We start from the raw sequence: 23,633 nt of genomic DNA, 5'->3' as shown, positions 1-23,633 counted from the left end.
AAGTGCTCACCATTGAAGGATTCTGTGATCTCACATTATATGTTAATGCTTTTTTTTTAACTATTTCTCTTGGTGTACCGGCGACTCCCCAATTTGGATGGTGAAGTGGGTGGTTCGTTGGGAGATGGGCTTTTGTCAACTTCGGTCTGCTCGCCGCACTGATTAACATTTGAATGGCAATCCACGTACGAGCATTTAGAACATTGTGTCCATGGCTCTTTGTTGCTGTCTCCACATCTAATTAATTCCCCCATTTCGACCATTGTTGCCATGGAGTCGGGGCCGCTGCCCCCGCAAGTGGTAATCGCATTGGCAATCGCGATGGTAATGGTAATCGTAATGGTCCAACCACCGATCCGACTGCAGACCAGCCGCCAAGTTGGGTTCTCGAATTCAGTTTGTCGCGCCATATTCTAACGATCGGTCGGGTTCGGTCCCCAAAAAGCCAATTTGTGCCCATAATCATTTCAGTTAACAATACCATTAACCGGATATCCTTGCAGCAATAAACGGTATTCAAATTTATTAAGTGCCTAACAAGTGACCTTCAACTATGAGTTTAAACTTACAAGTGATTTTAATGCATCATTACTTAATGTGTCCTAAGGAATGCACCTTATCCTGCATAGGATATAAATCTCCCAGGACATTTGGCACAGATAAATGAAAGTTTTTGTGTAGGCTTTTAAATAGATAGAGTTGCATCAAATAAAGTGAATCGAAGGATTATATCAAAGGATAAACTCAAACTATCGTAGGACAAAACATTTATGACATATTTCGTATAAACCAACATTTCTTTAGCCATTTCCTTTTTATTGAAAAAAGACTAAGAACTTAAAGTGTAGAATTACTTCTATTCTTCTTGATCCTTTGTAGTTCGATTCGATCTGTTTCTCCACTTCCATTAAGATCTAATTCCTCCTTAACACTTCGATTTCATGAACTCCCATCGACGCACCATGTCAGTTTATATCTTATTCCCTTAGGATCATTAATCCTCCTCCTTTCTCCACCAAAGTTGTAACCTTTCCTAGCCAATTTCACCATTCTGAAAATTACTTTCGGAGTTCAAAGCGACACTTTCCAAGTACAGCCACCGCTTGAGGTCAATAGCTAACGCTTTCCGAAAAGCCAGTTGGCTTTAGTGGCGATGGGGTTGTGCGGAGAGCATAAAGAGTTGGGTGGACAAAAAGCCGGAAGCGACATCCGGAGTTGCGGATCGATATGAGTGGGGCGACACGTAGCTCGGCTAGATTTTCGTTTAATGATCCAAATTCACGTTACGCATTGTGCACATTATGGCGGCAGAAAGGCAGAAATATATTTAACTATTCATGTGATTTTCCCATTTTCCACCCGCCCCACACACTTCTCGCCGCGGTGGAAATCTCCCTATTGAGGTCGCATACTTCATGTCATTTTGTTGGCCAATGAACTAATTAGATCATGTCGGATAAACCAGCGCGACTAACCACGAATTCTGTTTCCAGCTAAACGCTAAGCACGCAATAGTTTCGATATCCAAAATCCAAAAGCCAGGTTGCGGTGAAAATGCCGCGATCAAGCTAGAAAACCCCTTTCCAAGTACTCCAAATCAAACCATTGTGGATCACACAGCATGAGACCTAGAAAGGGAATACACCTGCTGCTGGCGACCCTAGTGGTTAGTCTAAGCCTCAGTAAAATTAATGGTAAGTTTAAGCTATGTACATTAACTTTAGTACGTTATGTGTCCCAATACCCTCTAGTTTGCCTCATTTACCTTTAACTAACTTTATTCTTTTTCAAAACTAGCTTTACATTTCCTTGAAATAATTCGATTTAATAATAAATCAGTGATAATATAATCTTGATAGCCTAGTGATATAACTAATTCTCCTCTGCAGGTCAAACCACCTGTAAGAATGGCCTAGGCCGAGTGCTTTATGAAAGACTGCCCAACCAGCAGCTCCAGGGCTACGACGATGATGTGGTGCGTGATACGGCGCCACCATTCCGTGTGCTGGAAAAGTGCCAGGATCTGTGCCTGCGCGACCGATCCGGCTCCAATAATCTGGTGCGCACGTGCACCAGCTTTGACTTCCAGCCAGGCAGTCGAATCACCTCCTTTGGTGGCAACTCCGAGTACGAGGAGTCCCTGTGTTATTTGACATCCGAGCAGGCGGGACCCGAAGGCATCGGCAGCCTGATGCTGGTGCCCAATAGTGTACACTTTAACGAGATTTGCCTGACTTGTAAGTGCCTACGATATTTTATAGGATAATACTTTTATGATATCCTTGAATCCGCAGCCAGTCGCCCGGAAAGGGAGTGTCCCAGCAGGAGATACGTCTTCGAGAGGCATCCCCGCAAGAAACTGAAGCTGCCCATAAGTGATATTAAGGAGATAACGGCTGCCAATCGCTCGGACTGTGAGGACAAGTGCCTGAATGAGTTCTCCTTTGTCTGCCGATCGGCCAACTTTGATTCCACCATGCGCTCCTGCACGCTGAGCAGATTCACCCGACGCACCCATCCCGAACTGATGGAAGACGATCCCAACTCTGATTACCTGGAGAACACCTGTCTAAATGGTGAGTCTAGATTATGGTAGCCAAGTGCCTGGACTCACTCTCTGAACCATTGATTAGCCGAGAGGCGTTGCGATGGACTGGCCGTTTTTGTCAAGGAGGAGAACAAGCGTCTGGGTGGCCCCTTCGAGGTGGACATATTCAATAACATGACGCTGGAGGAGTGTCAGACCATGTGCCTGCGGGCCGAGAAGTAAGGCATATGCATAATATCTCTATTTCAGCGTCATTTAAGCTAATTGCACACACCGCATTCCCGCAGATACTTCTGTCGATCCGTAGAGTTTGACGACCAGAGCAAACAGTGCATCCTCTCGGAGGAGGACTCCATATCGCAGAAGGATGACATTAGCATCAGCTCCAGTCCCACACACCATTTCTACGATCTGGTGTGCCTCGATAATCGTAAGTGGCTACCGTAAAGACGATCTCGTGTGAGTCGAGAAAAGTCAACAGCGACAACAAGATTACAGTGGTGCATCCCATCACAACGGTTGCATCCACTTCCATTGCCCCAGCCATCTGCACTTCCACTTCTACGTCTATGTTATGTTGTATTCCCGTTGCAGAACGAGCCAACGATTATCCAGATAACTCAGTCACCTCGCACCTCTTCTCCAGCGGCCGGCGGCCAGATACAGCATTCCAGCGGTACCGCAACTCCAGGCTGGGCGGCGAGTTTCACTCCGAGATCACGGGCCGTTCGCTGAGCGAGTGCCTGGACGAGTGTCTTCGCCAGACGAGCTTCCAGTGCAGGTGCGTTTTCAGCCTCGGGAGTTGCCGTTGCCATTCTTGTTCCAATACCCTTGCTAAAGATCATCTTAGTTCAACAAAATCATGACATTTTAAAAATAATACAAAGCTCTAAATAATCTTTCAAAATTGCTTCACATATAATAGCAATACTCAGTAGCTTAGATAGTCTAGATATATTTTAAGTGTATTACCATCTTCGATGCAAGGCATTGCAGTCTTTCTGGTTCTCCTACTGCCTCACTAACCCAACCACTCCATCCTATCGCAAATTACAGGTCTGCGGTGTACAGCGATCGTTTTCGTACTTGTCGCCTGAGTCGGTACAATCAAAAGGACGGCATGCGCATTATATACGATGCTGATTATGATTACTACGAGAATCTGATGTGTAAGTGGTTAGAGGAGGTGCTAATAGCGGGCCAGTAATCCCTGACATAGCTGCTGGTTCTTCTCTTGCAGTGAATGTGGTGGGCGGAGGCGCCGATGGCGATAGTGGTGGGCACGGTGGCAGCAGCGATGGCAAGCGACCCGGGGATCAGTCGGGCAGCAACTGGAGACAGCCTAATAAGCACGATGATCGCTATGGGTCGGGTGGGTCAACTGGCGGTGCAGGCTCGCATGGCGGAACGGGTTCTGGTGGCTCAAGACTGCCACCGGGCGAGGGCGTCGACTATGGCAGGCCATACGATCGTTATCCGGACATTGCGGGCAATGAATATGGTAGGCAGTGCACTTTATGATCTTTAAACACACTGCTAATATACTCCTAAACCAGATCGTAATCCTTATGGCGGAGATCGCGATAGAGACCGCTATCCCCCAGATCGTTATGGATCCCGATATCCCACTGGAGGTGATGGAATTGGCTACAACAGGCCCTATGATCGTTTCCCTGATGATTATGGTAAGTTTACTACTTGTTAAGGTTCTGTAACCCATAATCCCACGACCATAATTCACCATCACATCGTTCTAATTCTAATTCTAATTCTACTGACAACTAATTCACTAACCCCACGTCAGATCGGTATCCAGCGGGTGCGGGTGTCAATGGCGATAGAGACCGCGAAAGGGATCGAGACCGCTACCCAGTAGCTGGTGACAGAGATCGCTATCCAGGCGCTGTAGACAGAGATCGGTATCCAGGTGTCAGGGATAGAGAACGCTATCCGGAGCCTTATCCGCCAGAGCGTTATGCGGACAGATACGGAGATCGCCGCTATCCGGAGAGGGAAAGAGATCGCGACCGTGATAGGTTGCCATACCGTCCACTGCCCTATCCCGGTATCAATGACAATAGCCTGCCCAGTGATTTGCCTCATACACGACCCTATCCCACCGACGACGATGCTCCATTCCGGCCCTATGGATATGGAGGTGGTCGCTATGGAGAGAACAGATACGAAGGCCGATACCCTCCACGATTCCCTCCCAGCCGGGAACGAGATCCCGTGGGTGGCTACACAGGCAGGGATGCTCCCGACAGCATATTCCCCGACAGACGCTACCGTCCCTCGTCGATGGATTCTCCAAGGTATCCCTATCTGCCAGACTCGCGGGGACCACCGGGCAGATATGATGATATAGTGCATAGTGCCAGAAGGCCGGAACCCGACTCGGCCAAACGATATCCACCAGCGCCAATTGCTCCAACGGGCAGCGCCAGCAAGTACGCCTCCACCCCGAACCGGTTTCCGGTAGGTAACGATCGTTATCCCATTGACATCTACAAATATGGCAACCGTCCGGGACCCAATGATCTTGGCAGGCGACCGGGTAAGTACTTCGGGAAGGGACTAACCAACTACCAACTTGTAACCCGTAACTCAATTGGTGGCAAGTGCAGATGAAATGTGATCTATGCTAACCAGTATACCCAACTAGGTCTGGAGCGTCCGCCACCTCCCTTCTACGATTATGACTACGAAGAGCGGTATGGCGATAGATATGGACCATACGATCGGGAGTACGATGGACCGCCGGGTAGAAGGCCACCAAGTGGTGGTCCCTATGGACGCTACGACAGTCCCTTTAACCGGCCCTATGGTGGTAATGGCCTAGACGATCGTCCCCTGCCCCTGCCTGGCCTGGGTCTCTCCCATCCACCCACTCCGTACGGAGGAGGTGGTGGAAGTCATGTGGGTGTTGGTGTGGGTGTCAATTCGGGTCCCCCGCGTCCTCCGATCACCCGTTGCGAGGAGAGCGACAATTTCAAGCAAATAGCCGCCAGGCACAAGATGCGTCGCCACTTTGTGCGACGAGCTCTTATCGTCCCCAGCCTCATCCAGTGTGAGAGGGAGTGCATCGAGTCGCGGGACTTTGTGTGCCGCAGCTTCAACTACAGGTGGGTGGGGTGGACTGGGATTCAAGATGCAACATAATCGCTACACGAGCCGCTACAAATTCACATTGTAAATTTCAATTTGCAGAGACTCGGCCGCCTCCGGCTACGAGGACAGAGATAGGGATCGCGACCGGGACCGGGACTCACCGAACTGCGAGCTGAGCGACAGAGACTCGCGAGAGCTGGACATCCACGATCCGGGCACCTTCGACGCCTCCAACTATGACTTCTACGAGCGCAGCATTGGACGCAGCGATGGCGAGTGCATGGACGGTTGGTGGATACCTATTGAAATGTAGATCTGTTATATTAAAATAAAATGTATTGTTCGAATGATCTAATCTAGTCACGCAAACGTGTAACGAGGAGGGCATGGAATTCACGATCCGCACGCCGGAGGGCTTCTTGGGACGTATATACACCTATGGATTCTACGATCGCTGCTTCTTCCGTGGAAATGGCGGCACGGTGAACGTATTGAGACTCAGTGGACCACAGGGATATCCCGACTGTGGAACTCAGCGGGTGAGTTACTAAGAGCCTTTTAGTCATTCATTCAATATTCCTAAAACCCATATATAAAATCTGGCAGTATGGCGACACTTTAACCAACATAGTGGTGGTTCAGTTCTCGGACAATGTGCAGACCAGCAGGGATAAGCGATACAACCTCACCTGCATCTTCCGGGGTCCGGGAGAGGCAGTGGTCAGCTCTGGGTACATAGGAGCAGGGTAATGCTGAAACTCAATCCAACGATCACCATTTCTGATGCACATTTCTATTCCAGGTCCGGTAGTCCGATCCCCATTGAATATCTACCAGCGGAAAATACTCTCAGCTCCAAGGTGCGCTTGAGTATCCTGTACCAGGGCAGACCCACTACCACCATAGCTGTGGGTGATCCACTGACCTTCCGGTTGGAGGCACAGGATGGCTATAACCACGTTACTGACATATTTGCCACCAATGTGGTGGCCAGGGATCCCTATTCCGGACGCAGTATCCAGCTGATAGATCGCTTTGGATGCCCCGTGGATCCGTTTGTTTTCCCCGAACTGGACAAGCTGCGCGATGGCGACACCTTGGAGGCCCGCTTTAATGCCTTCAAGATACCCGAGTCCAATTTCTTGGTCTTCGAGGCCACCGTTCGCTCCTGTCGCGAAGGATGTCAGCCGGCCTATTGTCCCGGGCCTGCGGGTCGTCAGGAACCTTCCTTTGGTCGCCGGCGTCGATCTCTAAACACTACCGAGATACCCGAACCGGAAGCACTGGCTCTGGAGGGCGGCAGCCAACTGGAGGCATCCACACTGGATGAAGTCACCGTCGTGAACAGCACCACCGTGAGTGCCACTTTGGGTCAGGCTGCCCTGAATGAGACTCAACCGGGGGAGAAGACCAAGGAGACTGAGGAACCCGAGCAAGTGCGGGAAATGATTGAGGTAAGTGTTTGATTGATGGGAGGGGATCTTCAGCATAAGCTAACAATATCGATTAAGGTCTTTGAAACCCGCGAGGAAATTGAGAAGGAGTCGTATCCCCGCAAGCTAGTGGCCCCGGTGGAAACGGTGTGCATGACTCCGGCTGAGTATCATGGCCTAATCACAGCCATTATCCTGCTAATGATCCTGCTATTCAGCATCACGCTGGTGGCTGGCCTGGGATACAGGTAGGATGTCTTCAACGGGCTAGAGATCAGTGCTAATTGGCGCCTTTTACAGACGCTACTGGAAATCCATCTCGAAGAACCGACTCGTGGACCGACACTCGCCGATCCACTCGCTCGGACACTCCCATTCATCCATACGCACCCATGAGCGCTTCACAGAGATCGGACATATGCCCAACCTGAATGGAGGAGGAGGAGGTGGAGGTGGAGCAGGAACTGGGGGCGGGGCCAATCAGAGCGCATCGAATCGGGCCTCAAACGCTTTTCGCACCAACATGTCCATGTTCGGCGGCTCATTACACAAGACATTTGCCACGGGGTGAGGAACGGCGAGTCGCCAATCGTCCAACCGGTCCACTTATGGGGTGTTTGTTTTATGTCTTTACAGCAACTTGGCGCGCATGTGCCAGCTGCCAGTGATAAATCCCATGCGTAGCACCAACCAGAGCAGCCACCAGTTCGAGGATCCCAGCGAGCCCATCTATACGGATCCCTCGCTCTTCGAGCGTTCCAGGCAAGTAGCGGGCCATGGTGTAACAGATCCGCAGAATGAGTACCCGACCACCGTTCGCAATTGTAAATATGTTCGCCTTTATTCCGATTTGTCTAACCGTCACGTTAGCACCACCACTACAAGGGTCTGCAGATACAGAGGCCCACCTTGTTGCAAAGTCCGTCCCGTCCACCGGCTATCTGGCAGTTGGTAGTGCACCAGTCGCCTTGCAACTGGCACAGGCCTTGGAACGTGGGCATCTCACCTGTAACTAAACCAGAAGTTAACTCCCAAGTTAGGCACAATCTCCTACTGAAATCGGACTCACTTGCATGGGCACCGACTAAACAGACTAACAAAATAAGCAGACAGACGCGTAGGCAGTCCATGCTGATGAGTTGTCAGATTTCGACTAAAAAGCTGGAAAGCTGGCTACGAAGGCGATAAACCAAACCATATCAGTCAAATGAATCTGAACTCATCACTCCGCCGGCTCTCTTACGAAATATTTGGAATAATAATATTAAGCTAGCTGATTAACGCTTGGTCGTGTTTTGTTTCGTTCACAGATCGCTGCGAAGTCTGACCATGGTGGCCGAGTCCGAGGACAACCAGGAGGTCTGAGATTGCAACTCCAAGTCTCCTGTGATTAGTTGTAAATAAGCTAAAGGTTTTTAACTTCAGTTAATCAAAGACAATCCGAAAAGTAAACACATACGCTAGCCAAATGCGTGGGACCCTCGAATATTCGGTGGTCCATCAAGTAGCCTAAGAATTGCACCACTGACCAGTATCCAAATATTATGATCTTATGCTATTTACCATAATTTATCTAAGCCTAACAAACCAGAAAACACAATCAAGTAATTATTCTCCCTACCAGCTAAGATATGAAGCGCAATAAAGCCTAAACTTATTCATATCACCACCGACTTTCGTTCTGCCCAGAGGAATGCAAAGCTGGTCATTAATCAACGTACAGGATTCCAGTTGCAGTGGCCGCTTGGCCAGCCGAGGGTTAACGAGCTAGGCCAATTGCCAGTTGCAGTGGCAGTTTCCGTTGCAGACAGTAGCCAGCGGGGCTTAGTAGCTGCACTTGCATCCCGCTCTGTGGGCAATCCGGAGGGATGGTCAAAGGCCACTCATAAATCAAGCAGCAGGACGGCTACTGAACATAACTGAAATTGGACCTCAGTGGGTCACGAAGCTTTACATATCATTAGGAACTACTTTCTTTATGATGGCTACACACTGCAGCTAATTACTTTCGCATATGCGGTTGTATACTTTCATGCCCAAAATTCCACTATCAGCATTCGGAAATGGAAAACTTTCCACAAAGCATCGTAGCATCCATGCATGACCCCATTTGAGTTCAGATACATAACAATAATGTCCAACTACACATAAATAGTTAATTTTCACTTTGGAAAGACACTTTTCCTTTGAGTACATTTTAATAAGAATTTAAATAAATTAAAACCGATCATTAAATTCCTAAACATATATAAAAAATAAATTAATGCAGATATGGAATCCCAATTGCTGGTCTTGACTAGCACATTTGAAAAGTGTTCTGGAGAACGTATAGCTTTGCAAATGACTTCTTGGTGGGAAATTTGACCAAAGCGATGCAATTATTATTATCTGACAACCGTCTAACGAATAACATAAGTTAAGGATAATAGATTACATTATTTACAAATACCTAGTAGCTAGCCCTTTAATCGTCGAAGAATAGTATTTCTAGAATCCGTTTCTGTGCACTTTTCTTCCGTTCCTTGTTCATCTTAAGCAGCTCCGTGGTGACTAATTCTCCCAGCAAATGCTCCGACAACCGTTGCACACCCGGATGATTGGGCGGCGCCTGGAATTTCCCGAAGTTTGCGGGATGCGAACTGCTGGCCTGATGTGGGAACTGCTGGTATAACTGGAAAAGGAAGTCCGTGTTTGACGGAAACATGTTCTGGTGCTGTTGCTGCTGCTGATTGTTGTGGCTATTATTGCCGCTGGGATTGTTGCTCCCGCTATTGCTGCTACTATTAATTCCATTACCATTGCCCCGCTGCATGGGCATCGAATTGCTGTAGTGATTCTCCTGCTGCATCATAACCTGCGGCTCCATCAGATCATGGCTATTCTCATCGGATTCGTCGTCCGAGTCATTGCCAAAGTGACTGCCATTGCTAGTCATCTGGTTGTGTGCATTGCCATTTACCTGAACACGGGGTTTCTTCATATGGAAATGGCTGGATGACGAAGAATCTAGTCCATCGCCCTTGGGGTTATAGACGTGTGACTGTTGCATCTGCAGGGTGGAACTGTTGCCGATGGAAGCGCCTGTGGCGCTGGAAGAGGAATGTACCACCGGAAGCTGCTGATCAGATGCCGGCGACTGTTGCTGCCCTTGTTGCTGTTGCTGCTGCTGTTGTTGTTGTTGCGCCTGCTGCTGAGGATGATGGGTTCCTGCCCCAATTCCTTGCAGCGGCGACGACAGCGGTGATTTCATCGAGGATGATGTTGAGGTCAGACTGCCAGCGCTGTTCTGGGCCCCGTTCATGCCCACGGAGCCATCCTTGTATTGATCCTGATAACCTTGCGAGGAATCAGCCATCACAGCTGCAACGGCTGCCGCCTGTTGCTGCATTTGTGATTGTGATATGTGCTGGAGCTGCTGTGAAGCCACGGCAGCAGCGAAATCTCTGAACACCTGGTCCGCCTCTATTTTCACCTGGCCATTGACGTTTTCCAGCGCAGATGCAGCGACGTTACTCAGAGCAGTCATTGCGTGTTGCTGATCCGGCTGGTGGTAAAGGTGACTTTGCCCTGAGCTGCCAAACTGAGACACATTCTTCATGGAGCCATTGGACTTATCAACCTGGTATTCATTGTAGCCGGAGCTGTTGGCGGACTGCGGAGATGTTAGGAAGTTCGGCACATGGCGGTAGGACTTGCGCGGCTGGATGTGCTGGTCCAAGAACTTCATTTTCTCCAGGTATGGACGCGACAGGTGTTCATATACAGGTGGATCGCCCTGCTTCCGTTGCGAGACGTAGCGTTCGCGTAGGTACTTCCACCGCTTCTTGCACGTGTCCACTGGAAAGGAGGACAACATTTATAAAGAGGGTCTGCCGGAGGAGCGCCTCTTCCTCACCATCCGTGCGCAGCTTCATCGCAATCAGCTGCCAGGCCTCGTCCTTCGTCTCGTACTTGCCACCATTGGCGCCGCCGTTGAGGTAGTACTTCTGCCGGTTGTAGATCACTCCGTGCTGTGCTACCTCGTCAATTAGCTGCTCATCCATCATTTTAGTTTAATTCTCGTTTTCAGCTGCCAATTTGCCTTTGGTGTATGTCAGGCCATTTCCAACACTGTTCATGAAGACATCGAAATAGTGTGGCCGAAAATGTTGCAGCAGAGTTTGAAGATATTGATGATATTGATATTGTTTAAATTCGGCAAATACATTTAATTAATAACACCTAGCCACGCAAATCAAAGTAATGATTTCAGCAAAAGTAAATAATTTTCGGTACCAACATTTAATAAATAAACATTTTTAAAAATTTAACTTATGTTACCTTAACAATATTAACAAAAAATAAAAGTCTGCTATAAAATAGTTGCTATAAACGTATTATGGTTATTTCAAATATTAAAGTGGCTTCTTTCGCGAATCGAGATTCGGTCACACTGGCAATTTTGTACCCGAAGTTGAATTGCCGTTTTGCGAAGCGGATAGTTACCTGCCGATAATCATAAATAAAAATGTTCAAACTGGCCCGTATGCTCCTGCCGCAGCAGCGGATCCTGGCCAGCCCACTGCGCCTGCAGCGCCTGATCTCCACCAGTGACGAGGTCAACGCAGAGCCCATCCTCAAGTCCATGGACACCATTGGCGGCCTCCCCACCGAACTGGTCAACGAACAGAAGCTGAAGAAGACTAGCAGGTAATCAATCTACCGGTTTCCGCACTTGACCTTTGCCTTGCCTGTTTGTTTTGTTTACGTTTCGACCGGTATGGGCATGGGAATGGTATGCATGTATCGCATGCCTGATTTGGGCGTGATTTTGGATGCGGAGTTTCGGGGTCTTATTTTCTCGATTGGAAGTGGGGGAGAAAGTTTGTATCGTAGCCACTTATGCAGTCACGTAGACCAGAGATGCGTGCGTGTGTATGTATGTGTGTGTGCCTGGTGGTTTCAGTTCTAGACTCTATTGTTCTGAACTTTTGTTTTGTCCACAGAACCTTATCGACGCTCCAAAATCACTCGGTTCCCATTGCCGCTCGCGTCACGGTGTCGAAAGATGAGAGTCGCGACTTTATGGCCGTGTTCCCAGGTGAGATTTGTTTATTTATGCCAATTATCATGCAAATACTAATGCTAATTCTATTTCGATTTGCAGATCTTGTGCGTGACATCACCACCGTGACGAAGGCATACAATTGCAGCGATGCGGCGAAATGGTTCGCACAAGTCCTCCAGTACAATGTACCCAGGGGCAAGAAGAATCGCGGCATCCTCACCGTGCTCACGTATAAGAATCTAGTGCCCGCCCAGGATCTCACGCCCGAGAACATAAAACTGGCCCAGTATTTGGGCTGGTGCGTGGAAATGGTAAGAGGTTTGCGCACTAAGTAGTTTTCCTACTACAAAGTTATCCGTCATCTTCCAGCTCCAAAGTTTCTTCATCATCTCAGACGATGTGATGGACAACAGCACCACCAGACGCGGTCAACCCTGCTGGCACAAGGTGGAGAATGTGGGCCTGACTGCGATTAACGATGCTCTTATGATCGAAAATGCCATGTATGCCATTCTCAAGAAGCACTTCAGCCACTTGGACTGCTATGTCGCCCTAATGGAGCTCTTCCACGAAATCACATACATCACTACCTGCGGACAATCGTTGGACCAATTGAACTCGAACCGCTGTGTCTCGGAATTCACCATGGAAAACTACAAAGCAATTGTCGAAAATAAGACAGCATATTACTCCTTCTACCTTCCATTCGCACTTGCCTTACACTTGGCTGGGTAAGTAATGGCCATACGTATATAAGATTCAGCTTTTTAACCCTCCGCTCTATTGTTTAGCTTTAAGGACGCAGAGGCCTTCCGCCAGTCTAAGACCATTCTCCTAGAAATGGGCAACTTTTTCCAGGTTCAAGACGATTTCCTCGACTGCTTCGGTAATCCGGAAGTGACTGGCAAAATTGGAACCGACATTCAGGACAACAAGTGCTCGTGGCTGGCAGTGGTGGCGATGCAGCGAGCCAATGTCGAGCAAAAGCAAATCATGGTCGATTGCTATGGCAAAGAAGGTAACAATGGCTTAACCAACCCTCACAATTTGATATTGACTATTGAATATTAAACTGCAGAACCAGCTAAAGTAGAGCGAGTGAAAGAACTATACAAGGAACTTGGACTGCCATCCACATATGCCATTTTCGAGGAGGAATCCTACAACATGATTAAAACGCACATACAACAAACCTCGCGCGGGGTGCCTCACCAGACCTTCCTGCAAATACTCAACAAAATCTACCAACGTGACTCCTAAATTACTCGAGCGCAACGACTTTACGGATACGTTTTTAATTAAATTGTAGTTTTAGCATTTACATGGATGAACTGTTAGCAAGGGCTCAGCAATTACAACCGATATGAACTTTTACTATACATACAATGTTCTTTGCTTAATCGTCTGTAAAATCAAAGGGCGCAAAAGCCTTTCGGAAATCTTCCACATACGCCACTTCTTCGTCCTTATCGAGGAGGCAATCCTTCCAATTGACTTTCTCATCGCAGTTAAGAAGATTCTCCGAACAGAACACGTCCCTGAAAAGATGAGTTTAGTCAAGAGTTGGTAGCTTAAATCGAGAAGTTAACGCACCTTGCAAAATGAATGGGAAAGTGTTTCATTTGCCGCGTTATAAGTGTGCTATCGTCGGGTAACTCGGCCAGGAAATAAGGTCCCATTTCAGGCAGCATTTTCTCAGAATCCAATGCCGGAAGTGTCTCGAATTCCAGATTAAATTCCTCCGCCTTATCCTGCAATGTTTTCGGATATATATCATATTTCATTAAAGGTTGAGTGTTGTGAGCATACCTCAAAACTATGTTTTATCTTCCAGGCATAGCCTTCTTCAAAGGCAAGCGCGTTGATTTGTAGGTGAACCGATTTGTAGTGCCGTTCAGTAAAACACACCACTTGACCTAACGTTTTGAAGAACTTTCGCAAGGCTGCCTTGAACTTGTTGAGCTCCTCCCAATCATCTGGACTGAGTTGGGCAGCGCAGGGCACATGCTTGGTGGACAATATCATGACATGGTGTTTGTTAATAGGTCCCTTGGCCAGAGCCAAATAAAAATGTTCGCCCACAGTGATAATCAGATGCTTCTCCACGTCAGGTGAGGATAAACAGAACCAGCATTTATCTACAATTAAAGGAATAGTATGGACGATGCACCTTTTAAAGTTAAGCACTAGACTAACCTTGCTCAATCTGCGGAATTCTAGGACGTTTATCTCTCTTGTTATTATCACCGCCTTGTCGCTTGCGCCTGCCACCATCCATGTCATAGAAGTATTGTCGGCTTTCGGACTGAAAAGGTAAATACTTTAGTAACTTAGGGTACTTATAGTTATGCAGTTACCCACCGAATCATTCTTGTTAATAGCTCCGCCCAAGTCCAAGCCAATGAAGGGACATGGAATTTCGTTTGTTGTCTTCTGTACTAGGTCCAATAAGCGTGATTTGTCTACTGGCTTCAGGCTGAGTGCATAGATGTACTTGGCTTTTTCGGCATTTCCCACTTCCGCGAGGGAAATGAAGCGAGTGCAAAGCTCAAATTGGGTAGTCTCGTCTTTGGGCATCCGAAAGGGAGCGCTTTCGTAGTGGGTTCCATTAATGGCACAAAAGTGGTAGCGCGGCTTTATCTCACGACAAAGAAATGATACCAACTTCGATGCTGTGACCTGAGAAGTGGAATTGGTTAATTTCAAAATAACAAAGGCTCTAGATGTTTACGTACATTTTCCTTCTCCTGCATGCCGAATGGCCATTGCGATGTGAGAAGCACATCCACCCCGCGGTACTCTGTGGAGCAGTTCTTGGAAACCAAACATGAGTTCCTCACAGCGATGACATCGGCTTTGGTGAACTCGTGCTCCGAGCCAGCGGAATCTGCCGTGCCCTGTGCCTCCAAGCCACTTAGATAGGCAATTTTAACACCACTGCTCAGCGTGTAGACCCCACGTCGACCAAGATACGTAAGATTGGTGCAGATTTCACCGACCGTCAGATTTTCAAAGTATTTTCCATGCTCCTTTTGATTTGGACCCAGGATGTAGGTGGGAACGGTGACTAAGTACAGGGAGAGGGTTAAGAGAATGATACATGCTTATATTCCACTTTACTTACTATGCTTAAAGCCATTTTTGTAGGCAATCAGTTCCTCGTTTTGCTTGTCCTCGCCGAAGAAGTCTCCGACGCAGCAAAGGATTTCGAAGGGTCCCGCTTTTTTGTTGACCTGCTCCACGCGCTGAAATAGCTGCTTGAAGCGACCGCGCACATCGCCCACAACTAGGCTAGGAGAAATAAACAATATTAAACCCTTAATTCATATTATTTATAACATGTATTTTACTCACATTTTGGTGCCCGCGTCCATGGTTATCGATAACTGAGAAATCGATTGCAGCTTCCTCATGTTGGTACTGCCAACTTGATGCATTGATTGGGCGCCATAATTCGTAAAGGAAATCTTATCCCATGATTATTTTACAAATATTGAATTACTCAAGCCAAATCATGTTCCTTTTACCGAATTTGAACATAATTCTCGCAATTATGGCCCATTTCGAACACCATGACACACTTTACAGAGGCATTCCCAGCCATAGTTTTATTCGGCAATTGCTGTTTAATTGAGCGAAGAACGTTCTATGCTTATATAACGAACTAGAACCTTACTGCAATGTCAATGGCCCAAAACATGACATTATTTATGACATTGGCCCCAAACAGCACCAGATTGCAACAATGAACTTTAGCTGGGCTTTTCTGGTCATGCGTGGCTGGCACTATTAAGTGGCCATTACTCTTTTCGTTCCATTAGATGTGGAGCTGCGTGAGGGATATAAAATGGGCCTTGCGATTTCATATTCGTATCAGTCATTTTACTCACTCAATCGCAGCTATGTCGCCCAGTCAGCTTCTTGTGATCTACGCTTTGCTGGCCCTAAATACTCGTCTAGTATTTGGCCAAACCACGATTGATTGCCAAAGACCACCGCAACCAGTGGTGGGTTTTGAGTTTGGTTTTCTGGAATATGAAGGTGATTCTTAAGATATTTACACACTTTTCCAGGATCCCGCACTCTGCTGCAAGGATGGGGGTCGCGACCAGGTGGCTGAGCAGTGCGCCCAGCGGATTTTAGGAGCAGCAAATGGACAGAAGGCAGGAGGTCCTCCATCGTTGGACACGGCAGCAGTGAGTAATCTCAGCCTGTGAAATTATTAAGCTGCATTGCATAATAAATTTTCTACTTAGTGCCTAGCTGAGTGTATCCTCACATCCTCCAAGTATCTTGATGAGCCACAGAAACTAAACTTGGCCAAAATACGCAGTGATCTCTCCGCCAAGTTCTCCAACGATACCCTCTACGTGGAAACCATGACCATGGCGTACTCCAAGTGTGAGCCACAATCGCAGCGCAGACTGGCCATGATCATGCAGCAGCAACAACAGGCGGAGCAGCAAAAGCCCCAGCAGCAACAACCAAGATGCAGCCCCTTCTCAGCCATCGTCCTTGGGTGCACCTACATGGAGTACTTCAAGAACTGCCCCGATCATCGGTGGACTCCAAATGCCCAGTGTGCTCTGGCCAAAGCCTACGTGACGCAGTGCGGTTTGGGTGCCTAACATCACGACCTGATGGAGATGGTGCTTGTACAATGTACATACGTTTATAAAAAGTAGTCATTAAATAAGAATCAAATTAACTTTTTATATTCATCTAATTTTGGATCACTGGAACTAATTAACGAGGTAGTAGTTAAGTAACGATCGCACCTGAAATATACAAACGATCTGAATTAAAACTTGTGACGAAATATGTAAATTTTTTAGATTATCTCACTTTGTTTAAGTTCGAAATAAAATATGAAGAAAATGCTATTTTATATTGTTGTTCTTTCTGTTAATTCTAGAAGTATGCCAATATACATTTATATACAATATACAATTATACATGTTGACCGACGAGATTTAAATTTTTGCGGCTAGCGGTTGTTAGGGATAGCTTGAAATCGACTGTTAGTGTGACCGGACCACTGTTTTCCTAGTTATGTGCACAAACCCTCAATATATCGATGAATCGTAGGGAGTACAACATTTTCGTCTGACAATCGCAGCTTCCTCTTCTCCGAATCGTTTTTTTTTCGTATTTGTTGAGATAAAGTCGCAAGCGGAACGCCCGAACTATAGTGCAGACGCACAAGTGCTCCTCCAGAGACCATAAAGACAATCTTGCAGTGATCCAACATGGTTGATCTCACCGACGCCGGCTCGCCGTTCCAGCAATCCATTCCCGACTTCGCCTTCTACGTGCCGGCAATTGTTGTTTTTACCCTGGCAGGTGAGTTGCGGATGATCCCCTCCCCACCCCACACCACATTTATAGCTACCACCTTTAGACCCCTCCTTTCCCCAGTGTTATGCATGCAATATCGTTATAGTCGTAGCGAAACCGCGACTAAATAGGTCGAAAGACTTTCACCAAGCGAGCAACTTAGTCGAGTGCTTGCTGGCCGTTTCAAATGCACAGCTGTTGGATGTTTGGTTTTTCGTTCTTATCTGTTTTGATTTGAGATACCCTCGATTCGGATTGCCTTTGCCAACTTTGTCCTACGTGTTCCATCTGGCCAGTCCGTCTCATTCCGGTTTTCTTGCGTACGTAGTCAAAAGTTTGTGGTTCTCGAGCGATAATGGCCCTCTGATAAGGAATCGACCTGCCACCATTCAATAGACTCTGTCGTACAGTCAAACCTCCGCCGCAAAACGCACCTTTCTGAAATCTTCGAATTTCCAGTATCTCTAACTTGAACTTGACTCGCATAAACATATTGTTTCCAAAAGTAACTTAATTGAAAACCCGATTTCTGTATGAGCGTTGTAAATATTTTATGGGGAGAAAGATAAGAGGTGTTATATTAGCTGAAACATTGAATTCCAATTCTAGTGCTTGGTCATGATATTGCAGAAATTAATAAAAGTTCTAAAAAACATTTCTCGATGTGCGTCTTGAGCAATTAAAACTGTAGGCGTTTATATGGTGGCCATCTTGTAACATTGTAGCCATCTATCTCTCGCGAATGGGACGGGTCTCTTTACTGGGGTTTTGTCTTTATGTACTCGTGTGTCCGGCACTGATTAGTGGTTCTCCCTTATCGCACATGCACACGTATGCTCTCCGCAATGCCAACTTCTTTGCGATCACCTTTGGAAATATGCTGACGAAGACAGGAGGCACACCGAAAAGCGCAGCGAAAAGTCAACTAGTGGGCATATCTGGGAATAATGAAATACAAGCGACTGATTACACACGAGTGGCGGCTTATATTCATATTGATTTTAATATAAATTTTAGAGAGACTCATTCAGTCCTCCCAAACAGCCAAAGCCGGAGCACGTAAGCGCCGGCGATCTAGCGCCAAAATTAGTTAATATTGGAAAGTTTGTGATCTGGGGGGGATTAAATATCGTAGTTTATGTGATTTGTTCAATCGTTATTATCTCTGCATGCCGCGTGTCAAACTTGTGTTATAGATAATCAAAATCCATTTTCGAATCCGATTCGTTTGTTTTGCCACGTTGTTTGTTTCTGTGATTTTGTTTGCCCCCCCAGTAGCATGCTGAAATGCAGAAAGTAGAACCATAAACCGAATACCATGATTTCCTATATACTATCCATTCAGACGCGAACCGCTAAAGGCCAAAGAGCCCACAGAACACAGCCCGTAAATTAGAGCCGCAAACAGAGATTAGATCATGGCTGAGGATCCGGTGAACCAGCAGGCATTCGCTGAGGACGTGGCAGCTGCCGCTGCGGCTGGAGGAGCCGGCGGTTTTGCCGGTCCCGAGCCCGGACACCCCGACTTTAAGATGCCCAGTGCCGAGGAGATCTGGAAGCTGGTCGAGGGCATGGAGGGAATTTCGGACGACGAGCGAGCCGAGCTCCGCGAGAGCATCTTTAACCCGAAGCCGCCGTCGCCGGAGGATTTCATGCGCCAGTACGGCCATCCGGGCCACAGTTCCCGGGAGTACCTGGTGTTCTTCGTGATGCTGGCCCTCATACTCATTGTCTTTGGTAAGCGTCCTCCGGAACGAGCAACTAACGAGCCGTTTAACCCTTATCGGGCGCGATATCCGCACCCACCTGGGTTTCTGCTTAAAGGGCGATAAGGTTTTAGGAGGCGGCTATGTCGAAGCACTCACTCGCTCACGAGCCTCAGCTAGAATGTTTGCTTCGTTTATAGGCGTTCGATTTTCGATAAGATAACCAGTAGGTGAGCGTAGGATCCACCGCAGACATAGGTAGAGTGGAACCAAAAGAGCAGTATTTGCCAGAGACCCATGCCGGCCTGTAGTTGACACCACCTAGGCCCTTTTCCGAATAACCCAAAACATGAGTTGGTCGGCTTCCAGTGACGAGCTCGGCGTTATCGAGCAGCTGAAAAAGTCCGTGGAGTCCATTGTGGCCAAAACGGGTCCCAGCAGCAAGTTCTCCAAGGATCTGGTCAAGCGGATCGGCGAGATGCAGAGCAAACTGGAGTCCCTGGCCGAAACGGATCGGCATGTGTTTCTCGCCGAGATGAAGGACAAGTTCCAGCAGACGATTGGCAGAATCGAGGAGCGGATAGTGCAGCACGCCCATTTCGCACAGACCTACTCCAGTTCCATAGTGTCGGCGGGGATCTTTCTTCTGGTCTCCATATTCGGTCTCAGTTCCCTTGATCGCATAATGTAAGCAAGTCACCTTATTAACCGTCTGCCTTCTCTCCGCATTACAGCCCTCTTTGGCTACAAGTTGTACAAATCCCTGACGGAGAAGGAGCTCAAGAAGCAGGAGAAACTCAAGAGCAAGCAACAGAAGAAGGCCAAGAAGTCCAACTGAAGGAGATGGAGGCGAGGATATCATTGACGTAGTGTACTTTCCGGCCCCGAGACCTTCCATCTTGTTAATCAATACAATCGCCCTGTAAATGACTAAATCATAAACCAGTAAACGTAATAAAATAAACCGTACCCCATAACTCTTTTAAATGCCACGGTAATTGTGTTGTTACGACGAGTCGAATTAATTGCCATTAAAGTACGGCATCAGGAAATGCAAATCGGTGTCGTGACCTAACTTGTTGCTGCCATCTAGGCAATCCGCGCGGGCAATCCGTCCAATCCTGGCCTCCGTTGTCATGGGAAACGGGGTCGTTTTGTCGAAGCTTCTCCTGTCAGGCCAGCTATTAATAGTTAGATTCAGTTTCCAGTTACCCAGTTAAGCAGCAACACTCGGAGGGATCAACAACTTTTGCGGAAACAAAAAACATGTCCTATTCCAGCCGTAAGTTAAGCTCGCCCATGGCTTATCTATCAATCTAATGTGTGCACATGCCGTCCCAGGATTTGGTTTCGACTTCCATCTGCCGGATGAAGGATGGTGCTACCCGAAGAACGACATGCACTTCATCCGCAGCGCGGAGTGGGTGCCCGTGGAGAAGGCAGGCGTGGGCCGCTCCTTTGCCAATCCCAATGGCGTGATCTATCCGCGGGTGGTCGGCATGATTCCACGCTACGGCGGCCACGTTCCGGGCAACAAATTTCGTGTGGGCAACACCTATGGCCGTTCCACCATCGACGCCAAGCGTCATCTGGCCCTCAATCATGATTGAGAAGCGAGTTATCGGAACATTAGCTCACCATTAGCCAATCAAATTCGCTGTGTTACGCTTACAGAAGCACCCGAAATAAATCGTATGCAGTAGAAGCCTGTAGAAAATGGCAAATAGAAATAAAATCATACAAATCCAAATTTCCCAGAAAAGCACATTTAATTTATGATTGCTCTTTCGAGCAATAAAATGAATTTAACTTTAGATCACAAGAGTATATTTGGTATGGCACGCAAGGTGCCAAAAACACTTTTCTCCTAACAAATTACAAGAAAAGTAACTATAATTATTGAATGCACGCAAAAACTTTTAAAATAAAATCTCAAAAAGTATTTAATTTTTATTTGTCTTTTAGTACATTTAATATTTAATAATATTCAATATTTTTGTATAATAAAAATAAAATTGTTAGGAATATTTCACAAAGTTATTACAATTATAAATAGGCGCGCAATTTGAATTCTTGCTCCGCGCTCGTTACTTTCCTTTTTATTACTAATGTACTATCGGTGTTTGGGGTCATATTTTAAAAACTTTCTTAGGACTTTCCCTCTCAGAAAATCAAGAAATTTAAATTAAACCGCTATCACTTAGTGTTACCAACATGCAATGGGGGGTAAATACACTGTTTTGGTTGGATTTCGTTGGGTATTTTGGGGGCAGCTGGCGAAAGTCTTCCGGGAGATAGCGAGTAAATACAAAATCATCGTTAGCAAAGAACTTTTTTGAGAAGATCACCTAGCAAATCGCCTGATTATTTGTAAGATACGAAAACGAGCTGCTTTCGCAGTAGCAAAGATCGGCGACTGATCCACGATGGTCATCAATTGCCTTAACATCTTTAGACGTGGCCTCCACACGAGTTCCGCCCGATTGCAGGTGATCCAGAGCGCCACGCCCACCAAGCGGATATGCATCGTGGGCGCCGGACCCGCCGGCTTCTATGCCGCCCAATTGATCCTCAAGCAGCTGGACAATTGCGTGGTGGACGTGGTCGAGAAGCTGCCGGTTCCCTTCGGACTGGTGCGGTAAGCAGAACTATCTTTATAAGGCGGTGCTGTTGGCTGCCAAGCCAAAGCCAAATATTGGCCCCACAACGGAGCGGAAGATGCCAGTGAAATAGGCTGTAGGGCACGAAAAGTGTTTAATCCTCGCAAGAAATCCAGGGGTAATTCAAACATACCTCCCACCTGGTCAAGACTCCACAGGGGATTGGCAGCAATCAGTGACGGAGTGATGATCACCAAGAGAAACAAACTGAGTGGATTGCCGCTTAGCACCTGCATCTTGGAAACCAAACTGTGACAACCACTCCGAAATCAAATGCTTATATCCGCACACGATTGCGTGTGCACGGCATTCCATCGCACTTATCGACTAACGACTTGTCCCATTATGCAAATCGCACATTGCAGCTTTGGCGTTGCGCCCGATCATCCGGAGGTCAAGAACGTAATAAACACCTTCACCAAGACCGCCGAGCATCCGCGTCTGCGTTACTTTGGCAACATATCGCTGGGCACGGATGTCAGCCTGCGGGAGCTAAGAGATCGATACCATGCCGTGCTCCTCACCTACGGAGCTGACCAGGATCGGCAGCTAGAGCTGGAGAACGAGCAGTTGGATAATGTGATATCAGCCCGGAAATTTGTGGCCTGGTATAATGGATTGCCAGGTGCGGAAAACTTGGCTCCGGATTTAAGTGGTCGCGATGTCACGATTGTGGGTCAGGGCAACGTGGCTGTGGATGTGGCCAGGATGCTGCTTAGTCCCTTGGATGCTCTCAAGGTGAGTTTCTTTTAAATACCCATTTATATCGAAGATTATCAAGTGCATTGTTGCAGACTACGGACACAACTGAGTACGCCTTGGAAGCGCTTTCTCGAAGCCAAGTGGAACGAGTTCATCTGGTTGGCAGACGAGGTCCTCTGCAAGCCGCCTTTACCATCAAGGAGCTGCGGGAGATGCTCAAGCTGCCCAATGTAGACACCCGATGGCGAACTGAGGATTTCTCGGGTGAGAATTGTGGAATAAATAGTCGTATTTATTTATTATGACGTCCTATTTTTTAGGCATTGACATGCAGCTGGATAAACTGCAGCGGCCTCGCAAGAGACTCACCGAACTGATGCTTAAGAGTCTTAAAGAGCAGGGCAGGAGCTCCGGCTCAAAACAGTTCCTGCCCATCTTTTTGCGCGCTCCGAAGGCGATAGCTCCAGGGGAAATGGAGTTTTCCGTCACGGAACTGCAGCAGGAAGCAGCAGTGCCCACCAGTTCCACAGAGCGTCTTCCCTCGCACTTAATCCTGCGCAGCATTGGCTACAAATCGACTTGCGTGGATACGGGCATCAACTTTGACACTCGACGCGGTCGCGTTCACAACATTGATGGTCGGATTCTCAAGGATGATGCTACGGGAGAGGTAGACCCTGGACTTTATGTAGCTGGCTGGTTAGGCACTGGACCCACTGGCGTTATTGTGACCACCATGAACGGCGCCTTTGCGGTAGCCAAGACCATGTGCGATGACATAAACACGAATGCTCTGGACACCAGTTCTGTCAAACCAGGATACGATGTGGATGGCAAACGAGTGGTTACTTGGGATGGCTGGCAGCGAATCAATGATTTTGAAAGCGCAGCGGGAAAAGCCAATGGAAAGCCGCGCGAGAAGATTGTTAACATTGAGGAAATGCTACGGGTGGCTGGCGTCTGATGCCAGTATTCCATAGGTTGCGGTTGACAATGGGTTCCTTTTAGAACAAATCTAGCTTTCTTTATTTATCTGTCGTTTGAGGCCTTTGTTATTTGTTGTAAATATACAAGTCTTTTTTAAAACAA

The 23,633-nt window shown here is 47.4% G+C and overlaps 10 protein-coding genes across 14 annotated transcripts; 6 read left to right on the top strand and 4 right to left on the bottom strand.

Annotated features, from left to right (window-relative positions):
• Window positions 1-410: 410 nt before the first annotated feature.
• LOC117135729 lies at window positions 411-8,758 on the top strand. The gene is made up of 20 exons (XM_033296172.1): window positions 411-512; window positions 1,494-1,694; window positions 1,890-2,237; window positions 2,295-2,576; window positions 2,634-2,766; window positions 2,836-2,978; window positions 3,143-3,329; window positions 3,605-3,717; window positions 3,789-4,049; window positions 4,105-4,233; window positions 4,353-5,105; window positions 5,214-5,673; window positions 5,759-5,946; window positions 6,020-6,198; window positions 6,266-6,405; window positions 6,462-7,113; window positions 7,171-7,340; window positions 7,393-7,659; window positions 7,729-7,854; window positions 8,403-8,758. Exons 2-20 carry the CDS (start codon window positions 1,622-1,624, stop codon window positions 8,455-8,457), a joined length of 4,659 nt encoding a protein of 1,552 aa, XP_033152063.1. The 5' UTR covers window positions 411-512; window positions 1,494-1,621; the 3' UTR covers window positions 8,458-8,758.
• On the bottom strand, window positions 7,908-8,232 carry LOC117135734. The gene is made up of 2 exons (XM_033296178.1): window positions 8,162-8,232; window positions 7,908-8,104 (listed from the first exon to the last, which is right to left on the bottom strand). The coding sequence occupies exons 1-2, from the start codon at window positions 8,220-8,222 to the stop codon at window positions 7,971-7,973; spliced, it is 195 nt and encodes a 64-aa protein (XP_033152069.1). The 5' UTR covers window positions 8,223-8,232; the 3' UTR covers window positions 7,908-7,970.
• A 489-nt stretch (window positions 8,759-9,247) lies between the features above and the next one.
• Window positions 9,248-11,214, bottom strand: LOC117135731 (transcription factor mef2A). Its single transcript, XM_033296175.1, has 2 exons — window positions 10,988-11,214; window positions 9,248-10,929 (listed from the first exon to the last, which is right to left on the bottom strand). The coding sequence occupies exons 1-2, from the start codon at window positions 11,136-11,138 to the stop codon at window positions 9,557-9,559; spliced, it is 1,524 nt and encodes a 507-aa protein (XP_033152066.1). The 5' UTR covers window positions 11,139-11,214; the 3' UTR covers window positions 9,248-9,556.
• A 303-nt stretch (window positions 11,215-11,517) lies between these two features.
• On the top strand, window positions 11,518-13,518 carry LOC117135732 (farnesyl pyrophosphate synthase). Its single transcript, XM_033296176.1, has 6 exons — window positions 11,518-11,781; window positions 12,078-12,172; window positions 12,239-12,450; window positions 12,509-12,870; window positions 12,931-13,157; window positions 13,218-13,518. Exons 1-6 carry the CDS (start codon window positions 11,600-11,602, stop codon window positions 13,397-13,399), a joined length of 1,260 nt encoding a protein of 419 aa, XP_033152067.1. The 5' UTR covers window positions 11,518-11,599; the 3' UTR covers window positions 13,400-13,518.
• Window positions 13,517-15,576, bottom strand: LOC117135730 (CWF19-like protein 1 homolog). The gene is made up of 8 exons (XM_033296174.1): window positions 15,494-15,576; window positions 15,264-15,430; window positions 14,875-15,206; window positions 14,501-14,818; window positions 14,336-14,444; window positions 13,949-14,277; window positions 13,733-13,890; window positions 13,517-13,677 (listed from the first exon to the last, which is right to left on the bottom strand). Exons 1-8 carry the CDS (start codon window positions 15,574-15,576, stop codon window positions 13,536-13,538), a joined length of 1,638 nt encoding a protein of 545 aa, XP_033152065.1. The 3' UTR covers window positions 13,517-13,535.
• Window positions 15,577-16,037: 461 nt separating this feature from the next.
• On the top strand, window positions 16,038-16,767 carry LOC117135733. The gene is made up of 3 exons (XM_033296177.1): window positions 16,038-16,146; window positions 16,213-16,335; window positions 16,396-16,767. Exons 1-3 carry the CDS (start codon window positions 16,042-16,044, stop codon window positions 16,765-16,767), a joined length of 600 nt encoding a protein of 199 aa, XP_033152068.1. The 5' UTR covers window positions 16,038-16,041.
• Window positions 16,768-17,241: 474 nt separating this feature from the next.
• LOC117137313 lies at window positions 17,242-20,159 on the top strand. 5 transcript variants are annotated; one of them, XM_033298694.1, is made up of 3 exons: window positions 17,394-17,482; window positions 18,822-19,213; window positions 19,917-20,159. In XM_033298694.1, the coding sequence occupies exons 2-3, from the start codon at window positions 18,895-18,897 to the stop codon at window positions 20,018-20,020; spliced, it is 423 nt and encodes a 140-aa protein (XP_033154585.1). In that variant the 5' UTR covers window positions 17,394-17,482; window positions 18,822-18,894; the 3' UTR covers window positions 20,021-20,159. The 5 variants fall into 5 exon arrangements, with proteins under 5 accessions (XP_033154589.1, XP_033154585.1, XP_033154587.1 ...); XM_033298696.1 differs by lacking the exon at window positions 17,394-17,482 and adding an exon at window positions 17,654-17,796; XM_033298695.1 differs by lacking the exon at window positions 17,394-17,482 and adding an exon at window positions 18,387-18,535.
• Window positions 20,160-20,256: 97 nt separating this feature from the next.
• Window positions 20,257-21,075, top strand: LOC117137314 (protein FAM166B). Its single transcript, XM_033298699.1, has 2 exons — window positions 20,257-20,464; window positions 20,524-21,075. The coding sequence occupies exons 1-2, from the start codon at window positions 20,449-20,451 to the stop codon at window positions 20,790-20,792; spliced, it is 285 nt and encodes a 94-aa protein (XP_033154590.1). The 5' UTR covers window positions 20,257-20,448; the 3' UTR covers window positions 20,793-21,075.
• Window positions 21,076-21,239: 164 nt separating this feature from the next.
• On the top strand, window positions 21,240-23,633 carry LOC117138327 (NADPH:adrenodoxin oxidoreductase, mitochondrial). The gene is made up of 4 exons (XM_033300364.1): window positions 21,240-21,820; window positions 22,208-22,580; window positions 22,637-22,808; window positions 22,865-23,633. Exons 1-4 carry the CDS (start codon window positions 21,609-21,611, stop codon window positions 23,506-23,508), a joined length of 1,401 nt encoding a protein of 466 aa, XP_033156255.1. The 5' UTR covers window positions 21,240-21,608; the 3' UTR covers window positions 23,509-23,633.
• LOC117138332 lies at window positions 21,814-22,176 on the bottom strand. The gene is made up of 2 exons (XM_033300368.1): window positions 21,976-22,176; window positions 21,814-21,916 (listed from the first exon to the last, which is right to left on the bottom strand). Exons 1-2 carry the CDS (start codon window positions 22,076-22,078, stop codon window positions 21,837-21,839), a joined length of 183 nt encoding a protein of 60 aa, XP_033156259.1. The 5' UTR covers window positions 22,079-22,176; the 3' UTR covers window positions 21,814-21,836.

This window comes from Drosophila mauritiana, chromosome 2R (assembly GCF_004382145.1).
Source record: "Drosophila mauritiana strain mau12 chromosome 2R, ASM438214v1, whole genome shotgun sequence".
NCBI classification, from domain to species: Eukaryota; Metazoa; Arthropoda; class Insecta; order Diptera; family Drosophilidae; genus Drosophila; species Drosophila mauritiana.
Note: the sequence above shows the minus strand (reverse complement) of the source record. Positions and strands in the feature narration are given on the sequence as shown.

Excerpts from the sequence above, each read along its gene's own strand:
- LOC117135729 (XM_033296172.1), top strand. The coding sequence starts at position 1,622 with ATGAGACCTAGAAAGGGAATACACCTGCTGCTGGCGACCCTAGTGGTT. Across the intron at positions 3,330-3,604 it reads CAGACGAGCTTCCAGTGCAG|GTCTGCGGTGTACAGCGATC; the intron begins GTGCGTTTTCAG and ends CGCAAATTACAG. Across the intron at positions 7,660-7,728 it reads CACAAGACATTTGCCACGGG|CAACTTGGCGCGCATGTGCC; the intron begins GTGAGGAACGGC and ends ATGTCTTTACAG.
- LOC117135734 (XM_033296178.1), bottom strand. The coding sequence starts at position 8,222 with ATGGACTGCCTACGCGTCTGTCTGCTTATTTTGTTAGTCTGTTTAGTC. Across the intron at positions 8,105-8,161 it reads TTTAGTCGGTGCCCATGCAA|TTACAGGTGAGATGCCCACG; the intron begins GTGAGTCCGATT and ends CTTCTGGTTTAG.
- LOC117135731 (XM_033296175.1), bottom strand. The coding sequence starts at position 11,138 with ATGATGGATGAGCAGCTAATTGACGAGGTAGCACAGCACGGAGTGATC. Across the intron at positions 10,930-10,987 it reads GATGAAGCTGCGCACGGATG|TGGACACGTGCAAGAAGCGG; the intron begins GTGAGGAAGAGG and ends CCTCCTTTCCAG.
- LOC117135732 (XM_033296176.1), top strand. The coding sequence starts at position 11,600 with ATGTTCAAACTGGCCCGTATGCTCCTGCCGCAGCAGCGGATCCTGGCC. Across the intron at positions 12,173-12,238 it reads CTTTATGGCCGTGTTCCCAG|ATCTTGTGCGTGACATCACC; the intron begins GTGAGATTTGTT and ends TTCGATTTGCAG. Across the intron at positions 12,451-12,508 it reads TGGGCTGGTGCGTGGAAATG|CTCCAAAGTTTCTTCATCAT; the intron begins GTAAGAGGTTTG and ends GTCATCTTCCAG.
- LOC117135730 (XM_033296174.1), bottom strand. The coding sequence starts at position 15,576 with ATGCATCAAGTTGGCAGTACCAACATGAGGAAGCTGCAATCGATTTCT. Across the intron at positions 14,445-14,500 it reads CTATTAACAAGAATGATTCG|TCCGAAAGCCGACAATACTT; the intron begins GTGGGTAACTGC and ends TTACCTTTTCAG. Across the intron at positions 14,278-14,335 it reads AATTCCGCAGATTGAGCAAG|ATAAATGCTGGTTCTGTTTA; the intron begins GTTAGTCTAGTG and ends CTTTAATTGTAG.
- LOC117135733 (XM_033296177.1), top strand. The coding sequence starts at position 16,042 with ATGTCGCCCAGTCAGCTTCTTGTGATCTACGCTTTGCTGGCCCTAAAT. Across the intron at positions 16,147-16,212 it reads AAAGACCACCGCAACCAGTG|GATCCCGCACTCTGCTGCAA; the intron begins GTGGGTTTTGAG and ends ACACTTTTCCAG. Across the intron at positions 16,336-16,395 it reads CATCGTTGGACACGGCAGCA|TGCCTAGCTGAGTGTATCCT; the intron begins GTGAGTAATCTC and ends TTTTCTACTTAG.
- LOC117137313 (XM_033298694.1), top strand. The coding sequence starts at position 18,895 with ATGGCTGAGGATCCGGTGAACCAGCAGGCATTCGCTGAGGACGTGGCA. Across the intron at positions 19,214-19,916 it reads CCTCATACTCATTGTCTTTG|CCCTCTTTGGCTACAAGTTG; the intron begins GTAAGCGTCCTC and ends TCCGCATTACAG.
- LOC117138327 (XM_033300364.1), top strand. The coding sequence starts at position 21,609 with ATGGTCATCAATTGCCTTAACATCTTTAGACGTGGCCTCCACACGAGT. Across the intron at positions 22,581-22,636 it reads GTCCCTTGGATGCTCTCAAG|ACTACGGACACAACTGAGTA; the intron begins GTGAGTTTCTTT and ends GCATTGTTGCAG. Across the intron at positions 22,809-22,864 it reads GCGAACTGAGGATTTCTCGG|GCATTGACATGCAGCTGGAT; the intron begins GTGAGAATTGTG and ends CCTATTTTTTAG.
- LOC117138332 (XM_033300368.1), bottom strand. The coding sequence starts at position 22,078 with ATGCAGGTGCTAAGCGGCAATCCACTCAGTTTGTTTCTCTTGGTGATC. Across the intron at positions 21,917-21,975 it reads GAGTCTTGACCAGGTGGGAG|CCTATTTCACTGGCATCTTC; the intron begins GTATGTTTGAAT and ends CGTGCCCTACAG.